The sequence below is a fragment of the Microcaecilia unicolor genome, chromosome 4 (genome assembly GCF_901765095.1).
Source record: "Microcaecilia unicolor chromosome 4, aMicUni1.1, whole genome shotgun sequence".
NCBI lineage: Eukaryota > Metazoa > Chordata > Amphibia > Gymnophiona > Siphonopidae > Microcaecilia > Microcaecilia unicolor.
In genome coordinates, this window is record NC_044034.1 from 179,461,528 (window position 1) to 179,479,229 (window position 17,702).

The window sequence follows — 17,702 nt, forward strand, 5'->3', positions numbered from 1 at the left end:
GTCTTGGACCTGATCAGAGAAGGCTACACAATAGAATTGCTTGTGTTGTACATCGTTTCAGATCCTTGTGTGAACTAAACAACATCCTAAGTAGAAAAAGGGAAGGGGGGTTTTGCCCTTTGGATAGAAGCTAAGGAATGATGTATGATGGTGACACTTTATGGGTGTTATGCTGTAAGATGATTGGCATGATAAGACTAGGTAGGACTAGATGCCTGTTGCAATATGCCTGCAGACAGACAAACAAGAGGGTGCAGAGAAGAAAGCAGTTTGAAATTAATACATGTATGGGTGTGTTCTGCTGACGGCTTATACTACCATGTAGCATGTGGCTACTTTAATGTTTGACCTCCATGTCAGTAGTCTTCAGAATTGTATTTATTTATTTATTTATTGCACTTGTATCCCACATTTTCCCACCTGTTTGCAGGCTCAATGTGGCTTACAAATACCTGTAATGGCATTGCCATTTCAGGGTACAAAGTACAATTGGTGTTACAAAGATAATAAGAATAACAAGGTTCACATGTAAATATAATCAAACAGTTATATAAAGGAGACAGTCATAGTCAAGGAGTTGTGGTGGTATGTTGTGGTTAGTTATGGATTCTCGTGGTAAGCTTTAGTGAAGAGAGAGGTTTTTAACGATTTGCGAAAGTTGGTTATTTCATTAATTGTTTTTAAGTATTTTGGTAGTGTATTCCACAACTGCGAGCTCATGTAAGAAAAGCTGGACGCATGTATTAGTTTGTATTTTAATCCCTTGCAACTGGGGAAGTGTAGCTGAAGAAAAGTACGGGCAGATCTTTTGGCATTCCTGGGTGGGAGGTCCACTAGGTCGTGCATGTATGACGGGACGTCTCCGTAAATGATTTTATGAACTATCGTGCAAATCTTGAACGTGATACGTTCTTTAGGAGGTAGCCAATGTAACTTCTCTCTTAGGGGTTTTGCACTTCCGTATTTTGTTTTTCCAAATATGAGTCTGGCTGCGGTGTTTTGGGCGGTGTGAAGTTTCCTGATAATCTGTTCTTTACATCCAGCTTAAAGTGCATTGCAGTAGTCCAGGTGACTTAGTACCATCGATTGTACCAGATTTCGGAAAATGGCCCTTGGGAAGAAAGATTTTACTCTTTTGAGTTTCCACATGGAGTCAGGTCTCTGTTGAGAGAGCTCATATCGAAAATGCCCCTCAAAATATCCTCTGACATTTGCACCTGCTTTTTCTTTGTGTATTGTTTTATTGAAACAGTAAAAATGTAAAGTTGAAAGCACAATCTTCATTCTGTTCCTTCTTGATCTAAGTGCATCCCTGGGAACACCTCCTTTTCAGATGGCCAAAAATACGTGCATTATGGGAGGGCAGTTTTCAGCCAGTCAGTTTACGTGGATAAATGACTTTGAAAATTTCCCTTGATCACTTCATTCTTTTAATAATGTGTGGGCATGTGTGGGCGTCTTTTGAGGCGCTGCCACCGGCACATCCAGGACTGTTGAATGTTTGGCCACCTGTAGAGCCGATTACTGACCCCTGAAGACGCAAATTTTGCGAAACACGATCGTGTAGGGTCTGTGCAAAATTATTTCAGTGAACAATGAGAGGATAGCTTCAATGAAGCAGTTTGAAATTGAGAAGGAAAAGATTCAACATTAGTTCCGTGAAGATTGGAATCACGGTGAATGAAACTTCCGTCATTCAGTATTATAGCACACAGTAAATCAGTTGTGGTTTACGATGGAATACAAATCTTTGATTTAAACCTGCTGTGGTGGGTAATTGACATAATCAATGGATTGATCTTCATATGGCTACAGAGAAGTCTAAATCAGGTTACGAATGGATTGAATGAAGATCGTAACGAAGAAAAGGTGCTTTGATTGACAGTGTAATTAACAAGTTTCACACCAGTGTTGCTATTGAAAATAGTACATTTATAAGATCATAAGTGATACAATCATTCCGGGTATTCTAATGTTATAGAGTTTGATAATAGTTTTTTGATATTAGTTTTATAGATTTGAATTAGAGTGAATGGATGAATGAATGTTAGATATATGGGGATTTTAGACAATAATTGTTAGGTTTATGAGATTAATTGGTTTAATAAAGATAAATATAATTGCAACAGTTGTTGAGTATATTGCATTCTTTTAATAATATAAATAGCAAGACAATAACCCTCTATTATTCCAATTTATAGAAGAATCGGCTTCAGACACTCAGTGAGCGTATTATAAAAGTATTTAGCTCACTGACTCTTACCGGTGGCTTCCATATTCATGTAATAAGCCTACCTCGAGTATCCTCATAAGCCTTAGACTTCTATTTTTTTCTTTTTTTCTTTTTTCGTGTCACTTTTTCATATTCTACTTAAAAGGTACACTTATCTGCTGCTCTCCATATAGGACTTTCGGTACGCCCTACAGCGAGCTCCCGTTTCGCCACCAGCTTCATAAGGAGCAGTACCGTTTCAAATCTAAACATAAAGAAAACAGCTTGTTACATTCGGAAAAAGGGTAGAGGTAATCATTTACTTTAAGCCTAGGAACTTACTTGAGATCTTCCTATACTTTCTAACTTGCAGCGTCTTTTCATTCTAAGATGGAGGACGCTGTCTTTTATGACGTCGGCCCCACTTGGCCACTCCTATTCTAATTATAATTTAAAGAGATAGACCGACTTGCCTCAAAGAAAGACTTTCCAGTCTATCCTTGCATTAAGTCCCTTAGGCTCTAGAGTTTGCAGTCTATGTATCCACCTTTGCTCTTTACGAATTAATGCCTTGTTTCTATCCCCTCCTCGTTGAGATATAGGGACATGCTCAATAGCCATGCATTTGAAATCCTCAAATTTATGCATTTTTTCTATACTATGCTTCACTAAAGGTGCTTCTTTCCGTGCCACTTTTAGATTATGTTTATGATCTGTTAGACGCAGTTTCAATTGTCGAGTAGTTTTTCCCACATATATTTTTGGGCAAGGGCACATCATGATGTATACAACATGAGTAGATTCACATGTGGTGTTACTTGTTAACTTGTATACTCTATCATCAATGGGATTCATAAATTGGTTTGTAATTAACATGCTGGAGCAGAAACTACATTTCCCACAATGCGAATGTCCCATATCATCCCGCTCTGGCTCTTTGTGTTTCTGAAGCATTTCTCTCAGATTCCTATCTCTACTATGTGCTATCCGTAGTCTATGGTGGAGAAACACAGGGTGCGCTTGAATTAGTCGCCAATGTTGTCTAATAATTTTAGTAGCCATCCGGGTCCCATGAGTGTATCTCAATATACACGTATGTAAATCTGTTTCCTTAATAACATCATTTTGTCGTGAAGTTAACAGTTGTTCTCGATGATTGTTTTTCGCTCTAGTATATGCTCGATCTAGAACATTTTTAGGGTAACCACGGTCTTCAAATTTTTCCACTACTTCTTTTGCTCTATGTTTGTATTCCTTTTGATCACTACAAATTCTTTTGTATCTTAGAAGCTGTGAAAATGGAAGACTTTCTTTGGTATTCCTAGGATGATTACTGGAATAGTGCAACAACGTATTTCGATCGGTAGGTTTAACAAACACTGTAGTATGAAATCGATTTTGTTGTTGTATCACTTTTACATCCAGGAACGTTATTTGTTCCAAAGAATATTGCATGGTAAACTTGATGTTAACATCCCTTAGGTTTAACCATTGGAAAAAGTCAAACAAATCTTTTTCTCCTCCTCGCCACAGAAAAAAGATATCGTCAATATATCTATACCAATTTAGTATATATTGACTCCATTGGTTTACATCAATCCATTGTTCCTCGAAATCCAACATATATAAACAGGCTACTGATGGAGCACATGTAGCCCCCATCGCTACTCCTTTAATTTGATGAAACATTTTCTCTTTAAACATAAAGAAGTTTTTTGTCAAGGCTATTTTAAGTAAATTCAATAAAAACTCAGTGGGTACCTGATGAGGACGGACCCTTTTATTCAAAAATCTTTCCACTATATTAAGACAAGCCTGCTGGGGAAGGGAAGTGTATAAAGACGTGATATCCATGGTAACCATTGTTACAGGGCCCCCTGTTAGATCTTTAAACGAGTTTAATATATTCAGGAAATGTGTACTGTCACGTAAATACGACTTACTGGTTTGTACTACAGGTTGTACAGGCTTGTCTTAATATAGTGGAAAGATTTTTGAATAAAAGGGTCCGTCCTCATCAGGTACCCACTGAGTTTTTATTGAATTTACTTAAAATAGCCTTGACAAAAAACTTCTTTATGTTTAAAGAGAAAATGTTTCATCAAATTAAAGGAGTAGCGATGGGGGCTACATGTGCTCCATCAGTAGCCTGTTTATATATGTTGGATTTCGAGGAACAATGGATTGATGTAAACCAATGGAGTCAATATATACTAAATTGGTATAGATATATTGACGATATCTTTTTTCTGTGGCGAGGAGGAGAAAAAGATTTGTTTGACTTTTTCCAATGGTTAAACCTAAGGGATGTTAACATCAAGTTTACCATGCAATATTCTTTGGAACAAATAACGTTCCTGGATGTAAAAGTGATACAACAACAAAATCGATTTCATACTACAGTGTTTGTTAAACCTACCGATCGAAATACGTTGTTGCACTATTCCAGTAATCATCCTAGGAATACCAAAGAAAGTCTTCCATTTTCACAGCTTCTAAGATACAAAAGAATTTGTAGTGATCAAAAGGAATACAAACATAGAGCAAAAGAAGTAGTGGAAAAATTTGAAGACCGTGGTTACCCTAAAAATGTTCTAGATCGAGCATATACTAGAGCGAAAAACAATCATCGAGAACAACTGTTAACTTCACGACAAAATGATGTTATTAAGGAAACAGATTTACATACGTGTATATTGAGATACACTCATGGGACCCGGATGGCTACTAAAATTATTAGACAACATTGGCGACTAATTCAAGCGCACCCTGTGTTTCTCCACCATAGACTACGGATAGCACATAGTAGAGATAGGAATCTGAGAGAAATGCTTCAGAAACACAAAGAGCCAGAGCGGGATGATATGGGACATTCGCATTGTGGGAAATGTAGTTTCTGCTCCAGCATGTTAATTACAAACCAATTTATGAATCCCATTGATGATAGAGTATACAAGTTAACAAGTAACACCACATGTGAATCTACTCATGTTGTATACATCATGATGTGCCCTTGCCCAAAAATATATGTGGGAAAAACTACTCGACAATTGAAACTGCGTCTAACAGATCATAAACATAATCTAAAAGTGGCACGGAAAGAAGCACCTTTAGTGAAGCATAGTATAGAAAAAATGCATAAATTTGAGGATTTCAAATGCATGGCTATTGAGCATGTCCCTATATCTCAACGAGGAGGGGATAGAAACAAGGCATTAATTCGTAAAGAGCAAAGGTGGATACATAGACTGCAAACTCTAGAGCCTAAGGGACTTAATGCAAGGATAGACTGGAAAGTCTTTCTTTGAGGCAAGTCGGTCTATCTCTTTAAATTATAATTAGAATAGGAGTGGCCAAGTGGGGCCGACGTCATAAAAGACAGCGTCCTCCATCTTAGAATGAAAAGACGCTGCAAGTTAGAAAGTATAGGAAGATCTCAAGTAAGTTCCTAGGCTTAAAGTAAATGATTACCTCTACCCTTTTTCCGAATGTAACAAGCTGTTTTCTTTATGTTTAGATTTGAAACGGTACTGCTCCTTATGAAGCTGGTGGCGAAACGGGAGCTCGCTGTAGGGCGTACCGAAAGTCCTATATGGAGAGCAGCAGATAAGTGTACCTTTTAAGTAGAATATGAAAAAGTGACACGAAAAAAGAAAAAAAGAAAAAAATAGAAGTCTAAGGCTTATGAGGATACTCGAGGTAGGCTTATTACATGAATATGGAAGCCACCGGTAAGAGTCAGTGAGCTAAATACTTTTATAATACGCTCACTGAGTGTCTGAAGCCGATTCTTCTATAAATTGGAATAATAGAGGGTTATTGTCTTGCTATTTATAGTAGACTTGAGAAAAGAAGATTAGCAAGTTCCATTAGTTTATTTAATTCTTTTAATAATGAAATATAAACACTAAAGTTCTTCAAATGTGTTTTCACAAACTCTCTCTAGTCCACAATCGCTTCCAGTCCAATATAAAATGTGTCTAGTGCTTTTATTGTTCAAGTACAAAATCAAACATTAGAAACTTATTTAAAAAAATGAGTTTTATCCAGTGTATGTTTTGACTCATGCTTCAATCTCCCTCGGGAGTGTAGATTTATGCTTAAGTCACTTTTTTCATTTGCAAAATTCCAGCAGAGCAGTAACTCTGGCAGCTCTTTCCCCGTAGCTCATACAAACTATAATCTCTGTAAGCTTTCCTATAACCGTCACATGGCATAAACTCCTGTAGTTTTCTGACACGCAGTTCTATTCCAGGAACCAATTGATAACCCACCAGTTTTAGGCTGTGTAATAACTGCACGTGAGAGTGAGTTGCCAGAATTATTATATGAGAGCTGCTGGAGACAGAGTTGCCAGGGACTATATGGCATGAGATCCACAAGAGAGTAAGACAGATATTGCACACATTATATTGGGAGAGAATTGTAAGAGAGACAGCTGAGTTCTGGATGATGGAGCTGCTGCAGATTATGAAGGATAACTTGTTTGTTGTATTAGTTCGACAACAGGATCCCCATTATAGTTAGATAAAAATTATGTATTTTTTAGGCAAAATTTGGATAAACACAACTCTGTGCTATAAGAAGGGGAAATAGAGAGTTAAGGGGCCCTTTCAGGAAGCGGTAGTGGGGCTACGGCGTGGGTAGTGCACAGCAAAACAGCACTACCGTGCACCTGGGTACCCAGCAGTAGTTCAGAGTTTGCCATGGTGGGAAGTAGGCATTCCCAGCGGTAATCGGGCAGCATGGGCACATTGCCGCATGCTGCCCGATTACTGCCGGGTTAGCGAGTGAGCCTTTACCACCTACTAAATAGGTAGCGGTTAGGGCTCAGGCAGTAAGTGACTGCATGCTAACTTTGATATTGGCATATGGCCATTAATGAGGCCAAAACAAAAAAATGCCTTTTTCCCACTTCAGTAAAAAGTAACCTCGGTGCACAGCAATTTCATGCGCCAACACTACAGTGGGCCACTTTTTACCGCCACTTGGTAAAAGGGTTCTTTAGTGACTTCCCAAGATTAGAATGAGCTGCAGTGGGATTTGATATGGGCTTCCCTGGTTTTCAGCTAGAAACAATTTCAGGCAGGTCCTGTAGCTCAGGGTACAGTGTTGGGCGAGTGTGGATCTCTTGTTCAAGGGTAAGTATGGGGAGTGAGGCAAGAAGGCTGTTTTTATTGTAATGAGCCTTATCAGTCATTGCACAGCCCTGGGGATGAGTCTTGATGGAGTTAACCCATTAGCTCTCAACCTGGCCAGGGTATGTGTTGCCTTTGTTTTTCCTTACAAAGATGCAAAAAAAAAAAAAAAGGGGGGGGGGTCTTTTACTTAGGCATGCTGGCATTTTTAGTGCTCGTTAAAATTAGGCGCGCGTTAAATGCTAAAGATGCCCATAGGAATACATTGGCATCTTTAGCGCACGCCTATTTTTAGCACAAGCTAAAAATGCCAGCGCGCCTTAGTAAAAGACCTCCTAAATGCATTTATAAAATCTTATGTTCTTTAAATTGGGGTTGTTTTTTTTTTTTTTTAACAGGTTTCATTTCTGTAACATGGCTGAAAGATTTTTAAAAAGTATCTTTGTGGGTCCAACCAGCTGTAAATGCTCCATTTTAAGTCTTATGAAATCTTTTGCATTAGGGATGAAAAAAGTCAACACCATAGCCAAAACTGTACTCCAAATATATCCAGCTGTAGACTGCAGCATGACTCATGCTGAAAGCTGAGGAGAGTTTTGTATGGAGCTTCTGCTCAGTTCACATGATTTTTTTTTTCCTACTAAACGTCCGACTGTTTTTCTTTTCCGGTCAAAATCTTTCCAGGAGATTTACCCAAGGAGAACCCGTATGAGGATGTGGACCTGAAAGGCCATCATGCAGGCCGAAAATCCAAGCTGTTATCTGAGAATTCCATAGATTCTTTGCACAGGATGTGGACTCCTCAGGACAGGAAGTACACAACACCTCCCCAGGTAATTCAGCAAGCAGATCTTGGACTGTATTCATTTCTTGACATCATGCTTTTATTCTGGAGCAGCAAAAGGAGGAAACCAGAGGATTCAGGAAGCTGTTTCCAACTGGAAAAGGAGGACAGAAAGAAACAAATTTGCAGAGTAAGAAAAAAAGAAAAGGTCTTCAGTTTTTATAGCCACCATCAGTATTGACAAACTTGATTCGCAACTATTTTAATCCTTAATTTCCTGAACAAAAAACATTCAGGGTTGAAGTTTTATTGGCTGAGGAGCAAATTGGCCATGTTGTACTAAATAAGTGGTTGAAAATAGTTAAAACAGCAGCTATGAAAGGTTAGTCATTGTATTGCATTCATGGTCAATAATTATATAAATTAAAGTATATGTCAATTATAATAAATTAAAAATGTTTAAAACCCAACAATAAATGTAAATACTAGCCCTTTCACTGTCAAGATGAGGGTTGTGCAAGTGGAATTAATTTTTAGATTACTATAAATAAATAGTATGCCGAAAGGTTATTTTTGTCTCCTTTAATTTTCTGCACATATTTTTCATGGGTGTTTTTATCATCTATCTTTCAGCAGCTCAGGCTTAAAAAATTGTTTTGAAGCTGAAAAGAGATGAAGTCTTACGTTTTTTCTGTACAACCATGATGTATTTCTTTGCTGCATATCAAAGCTTTTGATGTACAAGGCTGCTTCCAATTTCAAAACTGAAGTGTGCAGTTCCCTCTAAGCTCCCGCTACTATCAAGTCAGACAGGGTGCTGGGCTGTTATGATCCCATTTGACACTTCCTACACACTGTCAGCTTGATATTCAAAAGCGCTTATCCGGTAACGGCATCTGTGATGTATACGTGTATTTAATAAAATCCACAGGTGCACATATATGCTCCTGGATTCTATATAGGTCACCCAAAGTTGGATGCCTAGGGCAGAAGTTCACACAAATTAATTAGTTAATGAGGCATTAGCAATCATTAGTTGGAGATAATTTGGCAACAATTTGGATTTGACAAAAGGAGTGGAAGACGCCATAAGAAGAAATTCTAGGATAGCCAGTGGCTGTTTATTCTTCATATCAAATTTATAAAATACGCTGAAAATTATCCACAGTTCATTCTCCAAATGCAAGAGACGTACATAAGTGCATAAGTATTGCCATACTGGGAAAGACCAAAGGTCCATCGAGCCCAGCATCCTGTTTCCAACAGTGGCCAATCCAGTTCACAAATATCGGGCAAGATCCCAAAAATGTACAAAACATTTTATACTGCTTATTCCAGAAATAGTGGCTTTTCCCCAAGTCCATTTAATAACAGTCTATGGACTTCCTTTAGGAAGCCGTCCAAACCTTTTTAAAACTCCGCTAAGCTAACCACCTTTACCACATTCTCTGGCAACGAATTCCAGAGTTTAATTACACGTTGAGTGAAGAAACATTTTCTCCGATTCGTTTTAAATTTACTATATTGTAGCTTCATCGCATGCCCCCTAGTCCTAGTATTTTTGGAAAGCGTGAACAGACACTTGACATCTACCCGTTCAACTCCACTCATTATTTTATAGACTGTTTCCTAAAGAACAAGTCCATAAACCACTACTAAATGGACTTGGGAAAAATCCACAATTCCAGGAATAACAAGTATAGAATGTTTGTACGTTTGGGAAGCTCGCCAGGTGCCCTTGGCCTGGATTGGCTGCTGTCGTGGACAGGATGCTGGGCTCGATGGACCCTTGGTCTTTTCCCAGTGTGGCATTACATAGTAACATAGTAGATGACGGCAGAAAAAGACCTGCACGGTCCATCCAGTCTGCCCAACAAGATAACTCATATTTGCTGCTTTTTGTTTATACCCTACTTTGATTTGTACCTATGCTCTTCAGGGCACAGACCGTATAAGTCTGCCCCGCACTATCCCTGCCTCCCAACCACCAGCCCCACCTCCCACCCACCGGCTCTGGCACAGGCACAGACCGTATAAGTCTGCCCAGCACTATCCTCACCTCCCCAGCCCTGCCTCCCAACCCCGGCTCTGGCACAGACCGTACAAGTCTGTCCTGCCTCCCAACCCCGGCTCTGGCACAGACCGTACAAGTCTGTCCAGCACTATCCCCGCCTCCCAACCACCAGTCCCGCTTCCCACCACCGGCTCTGGCACATAGTAACATAGTAACATAGTAGATGACGGCAGAAAAAGACCTGCACGGTCCATCTAGTCTGCCCACGATAACTCATATGTGTATACCTTACCTTGATTTGTACCTGTCTTTTCCAGGGCACAGCCGTATAAATCTGTGCAGCAGTATTTCCCATCTCCCAACCACCAGTCCCTCCTCCCATCACCGGCTCCGGCACAGACCCCGTATAAAAAGTCTGCCCTCCCCCATCCTAGCCTCTCAACCACCAACCCCTCTTCCCCCTGCCTCCCAATTTCAGTTAAGCTTCTGTGGATCCATTCCTTCTGCACAGGATTCCTTTATGCCTGTCCCACGCATGCTTGAATTCCGTTACCGTTTTCATCTCCACCACCTCCCGCGGGAGGGCATTCCAAGCGTTCACCACCCTCTCCGTGAAGAAATACTTCCTGACATCTTTCCTGAGTCTGCCCCCCTTCAATCTCATTTCATGTCCTCTCGTTCTACCGCCTTCCCATCTCCGGAAAAGATTCGTTTGCGGATTAATACCTTTCAAATATTTGAACGTCTGTATCATATCACCCCTGTTCCTCCTTTCCTCCAGAGTATACATGTTCAGGTCAGCAAGCCTCTCTTCATACGTCTTGGAACGCAACTCCCATACCATCCTCGTAGCTTTTCTTTGCACCGCTTCCATTTTTTTTAACATCCTTCGCAAGGTACGGCCTCCAAAACTGAACACAATACTCCAGGTGGGGCCTCACCAACGTCTTATACAGGGGCATTAAAACCTCCTTTTTTCTGCTGGTCACACCTCTCTCTATACAGCCTAGCAACCTTCTCGCTACGGCCACCGCCTTGTCGCACTGTTTCATCGCCTTCAGGTCCTCAGATACTATCACCCCAAGATCCCTCTCCCCGTCCGTGTCTATCAGGCTCTCCCCACCTAACACATACGCCTCCCTTGGATTTCTACTCCCTAAGTGCATCACTTTGCATTTCTTCGCATTGAATTTTAATTGCCAAACGTTAGACCATTTTTCCAGCTTCTTCAGATCTTTTTTCATGTTTTCCACTCCCTCTGGGGTGTCCACTCTGTTGCAAATCTTGGTGTCATCCGCAAAAAGGCAAACTTTACCTTGTAACTCTTCGGCAATGTCACTCACAAATATATTGAACAGAATGGGCCCCAGCACCGATCCCTGAGGCACTCCACTACTCACCTTTCCCTCCTCCGAGCGAACTCCATTTACCACCACCCTCTGGCGTCTGCCCGTCAACCAGTTCCTAATCCAGTTTACCACTTCGGGTCCTATCTTCAGCCCTTCTAGTTTATTCAAGAGCCTCCTGTGGGGAACCGTGTCAAAAGCCTTGCTGAAATCTAAGTAGATGACGTCCATAGCCCGTCCTTGATTTAATTCTCCTGTCACCCAGTCAAAGAATTCAATGAGATTCGTTTGGCACGACTTCCCTTTGGTGAAACCATGTTGTCTTGGATCTTGCAACTTATTGGCTTCCAGGAAATTCACTATCCTTTCCTTCAGCATGGCTTCCATTACTTTTCCAATAACCGAAGTGAGGCTTACCGGCCTGTAGTTTCCAGCTTCTTCCCTATCCCCACTTTTGTGAAGAGGGACCACCTCCGCCGTTCTCCAATCCCTCGGAACCTCTCCCGTCTCCAAGGATTTATTAAACAAATCTTTAAGAGGACCCGCCAGAACCTCTCTGAGTTCCCTCAGTATTCTGGGGTGGATCCTGTCCGGCCCCATGGCTTTGTCCACATTTAGCTTTCCAAGTTGTTCATATACACTCTCTTCCGTGAACGGTGCTTTATCCAGTTCATTTTCAGGTGTACTTTTGCCAGTCCCTCTCGGTCCTTCCCCAGGATTTTCTTCAGTAAAAACAGAACAAAAGTATCTATTTAGCAAATTGGCTTTTTCTTCATCATTTTCTACATAGCGTTTTGCTGTATCTTTTAGTCTTACAATCCCCTTTTTAGTCTTTCTCCTTTCACTAATATACCTGAAGAAGTTTTTGTCTCCCCTCCGTACATTTCTAGCCATTTGTTCTTCCGCTTGCGCCTTCGCCAGACGTACCTCTCTCTTGGCTTCTTTCAGTTTCATCCGGTATTCCTCCCCGTGTTCCTCTACTTGAGATTTTTTGTATTTCTGGAACGCTAACTCTTTAGCCTTTATTTTCTCAGCCACTTGCTTTGAAAACCATATTGGTTTCCTTTTTCTCTTGCTTTTATTTACCCTCCTTACATAAAGGTCTGTGGCCCTGTTTATTACTTCTTTTAGCCTGGACCACTGTCCTTCCACTTCTCGTATGTCCTCCCAGCCCCTCAGCTCCTTCCTTAGGTATTCTTCCATTTTGTTAAAGTCAGCTCGCTTGAAATCCAGGACTTTGAGTTTAGAGTGGCTGCCATCCACATGAGCCGTTATATCAAAACAAACCGTTTGATGGTCACTGTTTCCCAGGTGTGCAGCCACTCGGACATTTGACACACTATCCCCATTCGTGAGCACCAGATCCAACGTGGCTCCCTCCCTCGTGGGTTCGTTCACCATTTGTCTGAGCTGAGCACTTTGGAAAGCATCCACAATCTCTCTACTTCTTTCTGATTTTGCAGACGGAACCTTCCAATCTACATCCGGCAGATTAAAATCTCCCAACAACAGCACCTCTCTTTTCTTCCCCAACTTTTGAATATCAGCGATCAGATCTTTATCTAGTTCTTCCAAATGTGTCGGGGGTCTATAGACAACACCCACGTGGACCAAGGTTCTATCCTCTCTTTCTAAGGTGATCCATATCGCTTCTTCCTTTCCCCACTTCCCTGTCATTTCAGTTGCTGCGATATCATCTCTCACATACAGAGCTACTCCTCCACCTTTACGTCCCTCCCTATCCTTCCTAAAAAGGTTATAGCCTGGTATGTTTACCGTATAAGTCTGCCCAGCCCTATCCCCGCCTCCCAACCTCCAGCCCCGCCTCCCGATCTTGACTAAGCTCCTGAGGATCCATTCCTTCGGCACAGGATTCCTTTATGCTTATCCCACGCATGTTTGCGTGGGATAACCAACACAAGCCGTGTTTTGGTGCGCAGGCCTTCGTCAAGGGTCCTGTCAACACCGCAACTGGTACTTATGATCCTACCGTGTACAAAGTGACCTATCAATGCATATTGGGATACAAATGCTACAAATAAATAAATATTGCATCGAATGTGGGCATGAAATGTGCCACACTTGAACTGGAGAAAAAAGTAGTATTGGCAAAGAAAGGTAGCGTCTTTTCTTATAAAAAGTGCTACCTTTCCTTGACGATGCTATTTTTTTCTCCAGTCCAGGTGCAGCACATTTGATGCCCATATTCGATATGCATTGATAGGTCAGTTTGTACACACCAGGATTATAAGTATCAATTGTTATGCTGATAGGACCCCTGACAAAGGCCTGCATGCCAAAACGAGGCCTGTGTTGGGTATTATTTATCAACACATCCTGTATCTTGCATTTGAAGAATGAACTATTTATAATTCTCATGTATTTTATAAATTCAATTTGAATAATAAACTGAGCCATTGGCTGTTCTGGATTTTCTTTTATGTTTTCTTCCATAAGAGTTCTCGTTGATCCTTACCTGGCTGATTGGCTGATCAGTGTGAAGACACATCAGGAGAGCCTAGAAGTCACGACTTGAGTGGTCTCGTTCCTGCAGTCTCTCAGTTGGGTAGTCAACTTTCAGAAGAGTCGCTTAGTGCCGTCTCAGTCGCTGGACTATTTGGGGGTGACCTTCAATACTCTACAAGGGAGGGTATTTCTCCCTACCTCCAGAATTCTGAAGCTGCAGACTCAAATTTGTGCATTTCTTCGCACCCCGGTACCATGCGCAACGGATTATCTTCAGATTTGGGGCTGCATGGCAGCCACGATAGAAGAGGTGCCTTGGGCCAGAGTGCACATGAGACCTTTGCAGAAGTCCCTACTGGACAGATGGTCACCTCAGGTCAGGTTACCCATGCGAGTTCTGGATCGCAGCAATCTATGGTGGTGGCTACATACAGCCAATCTGTCCAAGGGGATGCCTTTGGATCTGCTGCAATGGAGGATAGTCACAACGGATGCCAGCCTCAAGGACTGGGGAGCTCACTGTCAGGGGCAGTACACGCAGGGACTTTGGTCTCAGCAGGAGACAACCTGTTCGATCAACCTGTTGAAAACCAGAGCAATTCGGCTGACGCCCGAAGCTTTCCATCTGCTATTACTCGGCCAGTCAGTTCACATTCTGTCTGACAAAGCCACAGTAGTAGCTTATGTCAATCGAAGGGGGGAGGGGATGAGGAGTAGCCAGCTGGACCTAGAGACAGAACAGATCATGTCCTGGGCAGAGCTTCATCTCATGGCTCTCTTGGCGTCTTATGTAGCGGGAGTGGCAAATGTCCAGGTGGACTTTCTCAGTCACAATACTCTAGATCCAAGGGAGTGATATCTCGGAGTATTGGCCTTTCAAACAATCGTAGCTCACTGGGGTTTCCAGTCATGGCTCTCTTAGCCTCGAGTCTCAACACGAAAGTACCTCAATTTTTCAGTCGAGGAAGGGATCCAAAAGCACAGGGCGTGGATGCTCTTCTTCAACCGTGGCCTCCCGGTTTCCTCTATGGCCTCTTCTGGGCCGGTTGATTCAGAGGATAGAAGTTCACAGGGGACGAGTAATACTGGTGGCTTTGGATTGGCCTCACGATCTTTATTGCCTTCTGGTCGGGGCTCCTCTTATGCTTCCGCAGTCTCTGGATCTTCTGGTAGTTATCCAGATCAGGCTTGATTTTGTCGTATGGCCTGGCTGTTGAGCAGGCGTGGTTGACCAGGAGAGGATACTCGACCGTGGTGGTAGCCACTATGCTAAAATCTGAGCGTAGATCTACTTTGCTAAATTATATCTGAACTTGGAGAGTCTTTGAAGCTTGGTATGAAGAGCAGAGTTTGTCTCTATTTCGTGCTTCGGTGGCACAGATCTTGGATTTTTTTGCAGAGAGGTTTCAACAAAGGCCTAGTTCTGGCTTCTCTTAAGGTTCAGATTGCAGCTCTGTCTTGTTTTAGGAGGTCATTCAAGGAAGATCTTTGGCTAGTCATCTGGATATTTCTCGCTTTCTGTGCAAAGCGGGTCTCATTTGTCCTCCTTTGTGGACTGTCTTTCCAGTCTGGGATCTTAATTTGGTTCTTTCAGTTCTTTCTAAGTCTCCCTTTGAACCTGTACGCTGAAGGATCTGACACTCAAGGCGGTGTTTTTGGTAGCCATTGCTTCAGCCAGAAGGGTTTCCAAGTTGCAGGCTCTTTCTTGTAGAGCTCCCTTTTTGGAATTTTCTAAGGAGTGAGTAGTCTTACGCCCTGCCCTGTTCCTTCCTTTTTCCCTAAGGTCGTGTCAAGATTTCATTTGTCCCAATCGGTGGTGTTACCTGTGCTAAGTTCTGCTTCTGGGTCAGAGGATCAGAGAAGACTCTGGTGTTTAGATGTCAGACAGGTTTTGATGCACTATTGTCAAGGACAGAGGAGTTCAGGTGAATGGACAGGCTCTTCCTGCTGCTTGGGGGTTCCCATAAGAGGCTAGCAGCATCAAACCTGACTATTTCTCGGTGGCTTAAGGAGATGATTGCATCTGCATACCTTCTGACAAGGAATCCAATTCTTTCAGGGGTGAAGACTCATTCTACCAGGGGGCAGGCGTCATTGTGGGCAGAACACTGTTTGGTACCTCCTGTGGAAATTTGTAAGGCAGCAATTTGGTGGTCCTTACATTCATTTGCAAAGTATTACAGATTGGATGTTCAATGTCGACAAGAGGCGAATTTTGGAGCAAAGGTACTTACTACAGGCATGCTGGGGTCCCTCCCATGAAATTACTGCTTTGTTTACTTCCCATCAGTCACATTCTGGGCCGGTCCGGAGGGACGCTAAGGAAGGAGAAATTAGTTCTTACCTGCTAATTAGCTTTCCTTTAGTCCCTCTGGACCAGCCCAAATCCCTCCCTTTTTGTGGTTTCTTTGGGTCAGTTCAGTGTTTTCGAGTTCGGTTCGTGTTCATACAGAGCTGTTGTGTACGTTGGCAGTTGGTTTAAAAAAAAAGAAAAAGGCTAACAATGGATAAATGCAGGACACGCCCAAAGTGTGTGGGCCAGTCATTTTCTTTTGGTGTTTTGGTGGCTGCTCAAGTTACCTGGGTGCACAGAAGTTGTTTTCCTTCTCTCCTTCCCCCTGCTTTAGTACTCTAATACTGGATCTTTCTCTAGCTAGCCAGGGCTCTTATTGGCTCTCTCTAGAGTCAAAGTTTCTCAGTCTCTACTTTCTGGAAGGTGTTCACAACTCATCAGGTAAGAGCTAATACCCTTAATACCCTTATCCTGTCCCCAGGACTTACAGTGGTACTGGATGGACCAAATTCTATAAATGTTGCTGAAAAAAAATAACATGCTAAGTGCTATTCTATAAACGGCACTGAAAGTTAGGTACTGTTTATTGAATAAGCTTAGTGCTGAGATCGGCGCAAGGATTTACACTGAAGTAAACCCTGGTGTAAATCCTCGTTTCTAAATTAGGAGTGGATCCCCCTTATTCTGTAACAGGGTGCATAAATTGTAGGAACACTCCTGATACACTCATGTCCCTCCCATGGCCATACTCCCTTTTTGGAGTTTTACGCACAGATCCCTGTGACTTAGAAATACACAAATAAAATTCAATTAATGCCTATTAGTGCCGATAGTTGATTATTAGCACACAGTTATTGGTGCTAATTGGCTCATTAACTTGCACTTGTAATTTTAAGCACCATTAATAGAATTTTGTGGAATATGTACATTAATTTATGTGCCACCTGAATATTGATCCTCTCGTGTCTAATGCAAGTATTTATTTTATTTAGTGCCTCTTTTTTACAAAGCTGCGCTACCAATTCCTGATGCTGCTATTAAGAGGAAGCCCATTCAATTCCTATGGGCTTCCTCTCATTTGCCGCGCAGGAATTGCTAGTGCGGCTTTGTAAAAGAAGCCCTGAGTGTTTGGTTCATGCCTTTCCAATGGTAGTTGAACACAAGTTACATTCAGGCAGTGGCGTTCCTAGGGGCACTGACACCTGGGCGGATCACTGATGTGCCCCGCCCCCCGTGCAGTGTGACCCCCCCCCCCCCCCCCCCGGTGAAAGAACCTCCTCCCCCCCCCAGGTGCACTCCACTGGGGGGGTGCCGCGCACCAGTCAGCGTCGTTCGTTTCCATGCTCCCTCTGCCCCGGAACAGGTTACTTCTACTACTACTATTTAGCATTTCTATAGCGCTACAAGGCGTACGCAGCATTGCACAAACATAGAAGAAAGACAGTCCCT

At 42.2% G+C, this 17,702-nt stretch overlaps 1 protein-coding gene across 3 annotated transcripts in view; it reads left to right on the top strand.

Moving 5' to 3' along the window:
* ST5 (suppression of tumorigenicity 5) overlaps window positions 1-17,702 on the top strand; it is a 670,601-nt gene that overhangs the window by 427,746 nt on the left and 225,153 nt on the right. For all 3 annotated transcript variants that reach the window (XM_030201020.1, XM_030201019.1, XM_030201022.1), the window contains exon 5: window positions 8,035-8,183. In XM_030201020.1, the coding sequence (XP_030056880.1) occupies window positions 8,035-8,183 (149 nt within the window). The remainder of the gene's footprint in view (window positions 1-8,034; window positions 8,184-17,702) is intronic.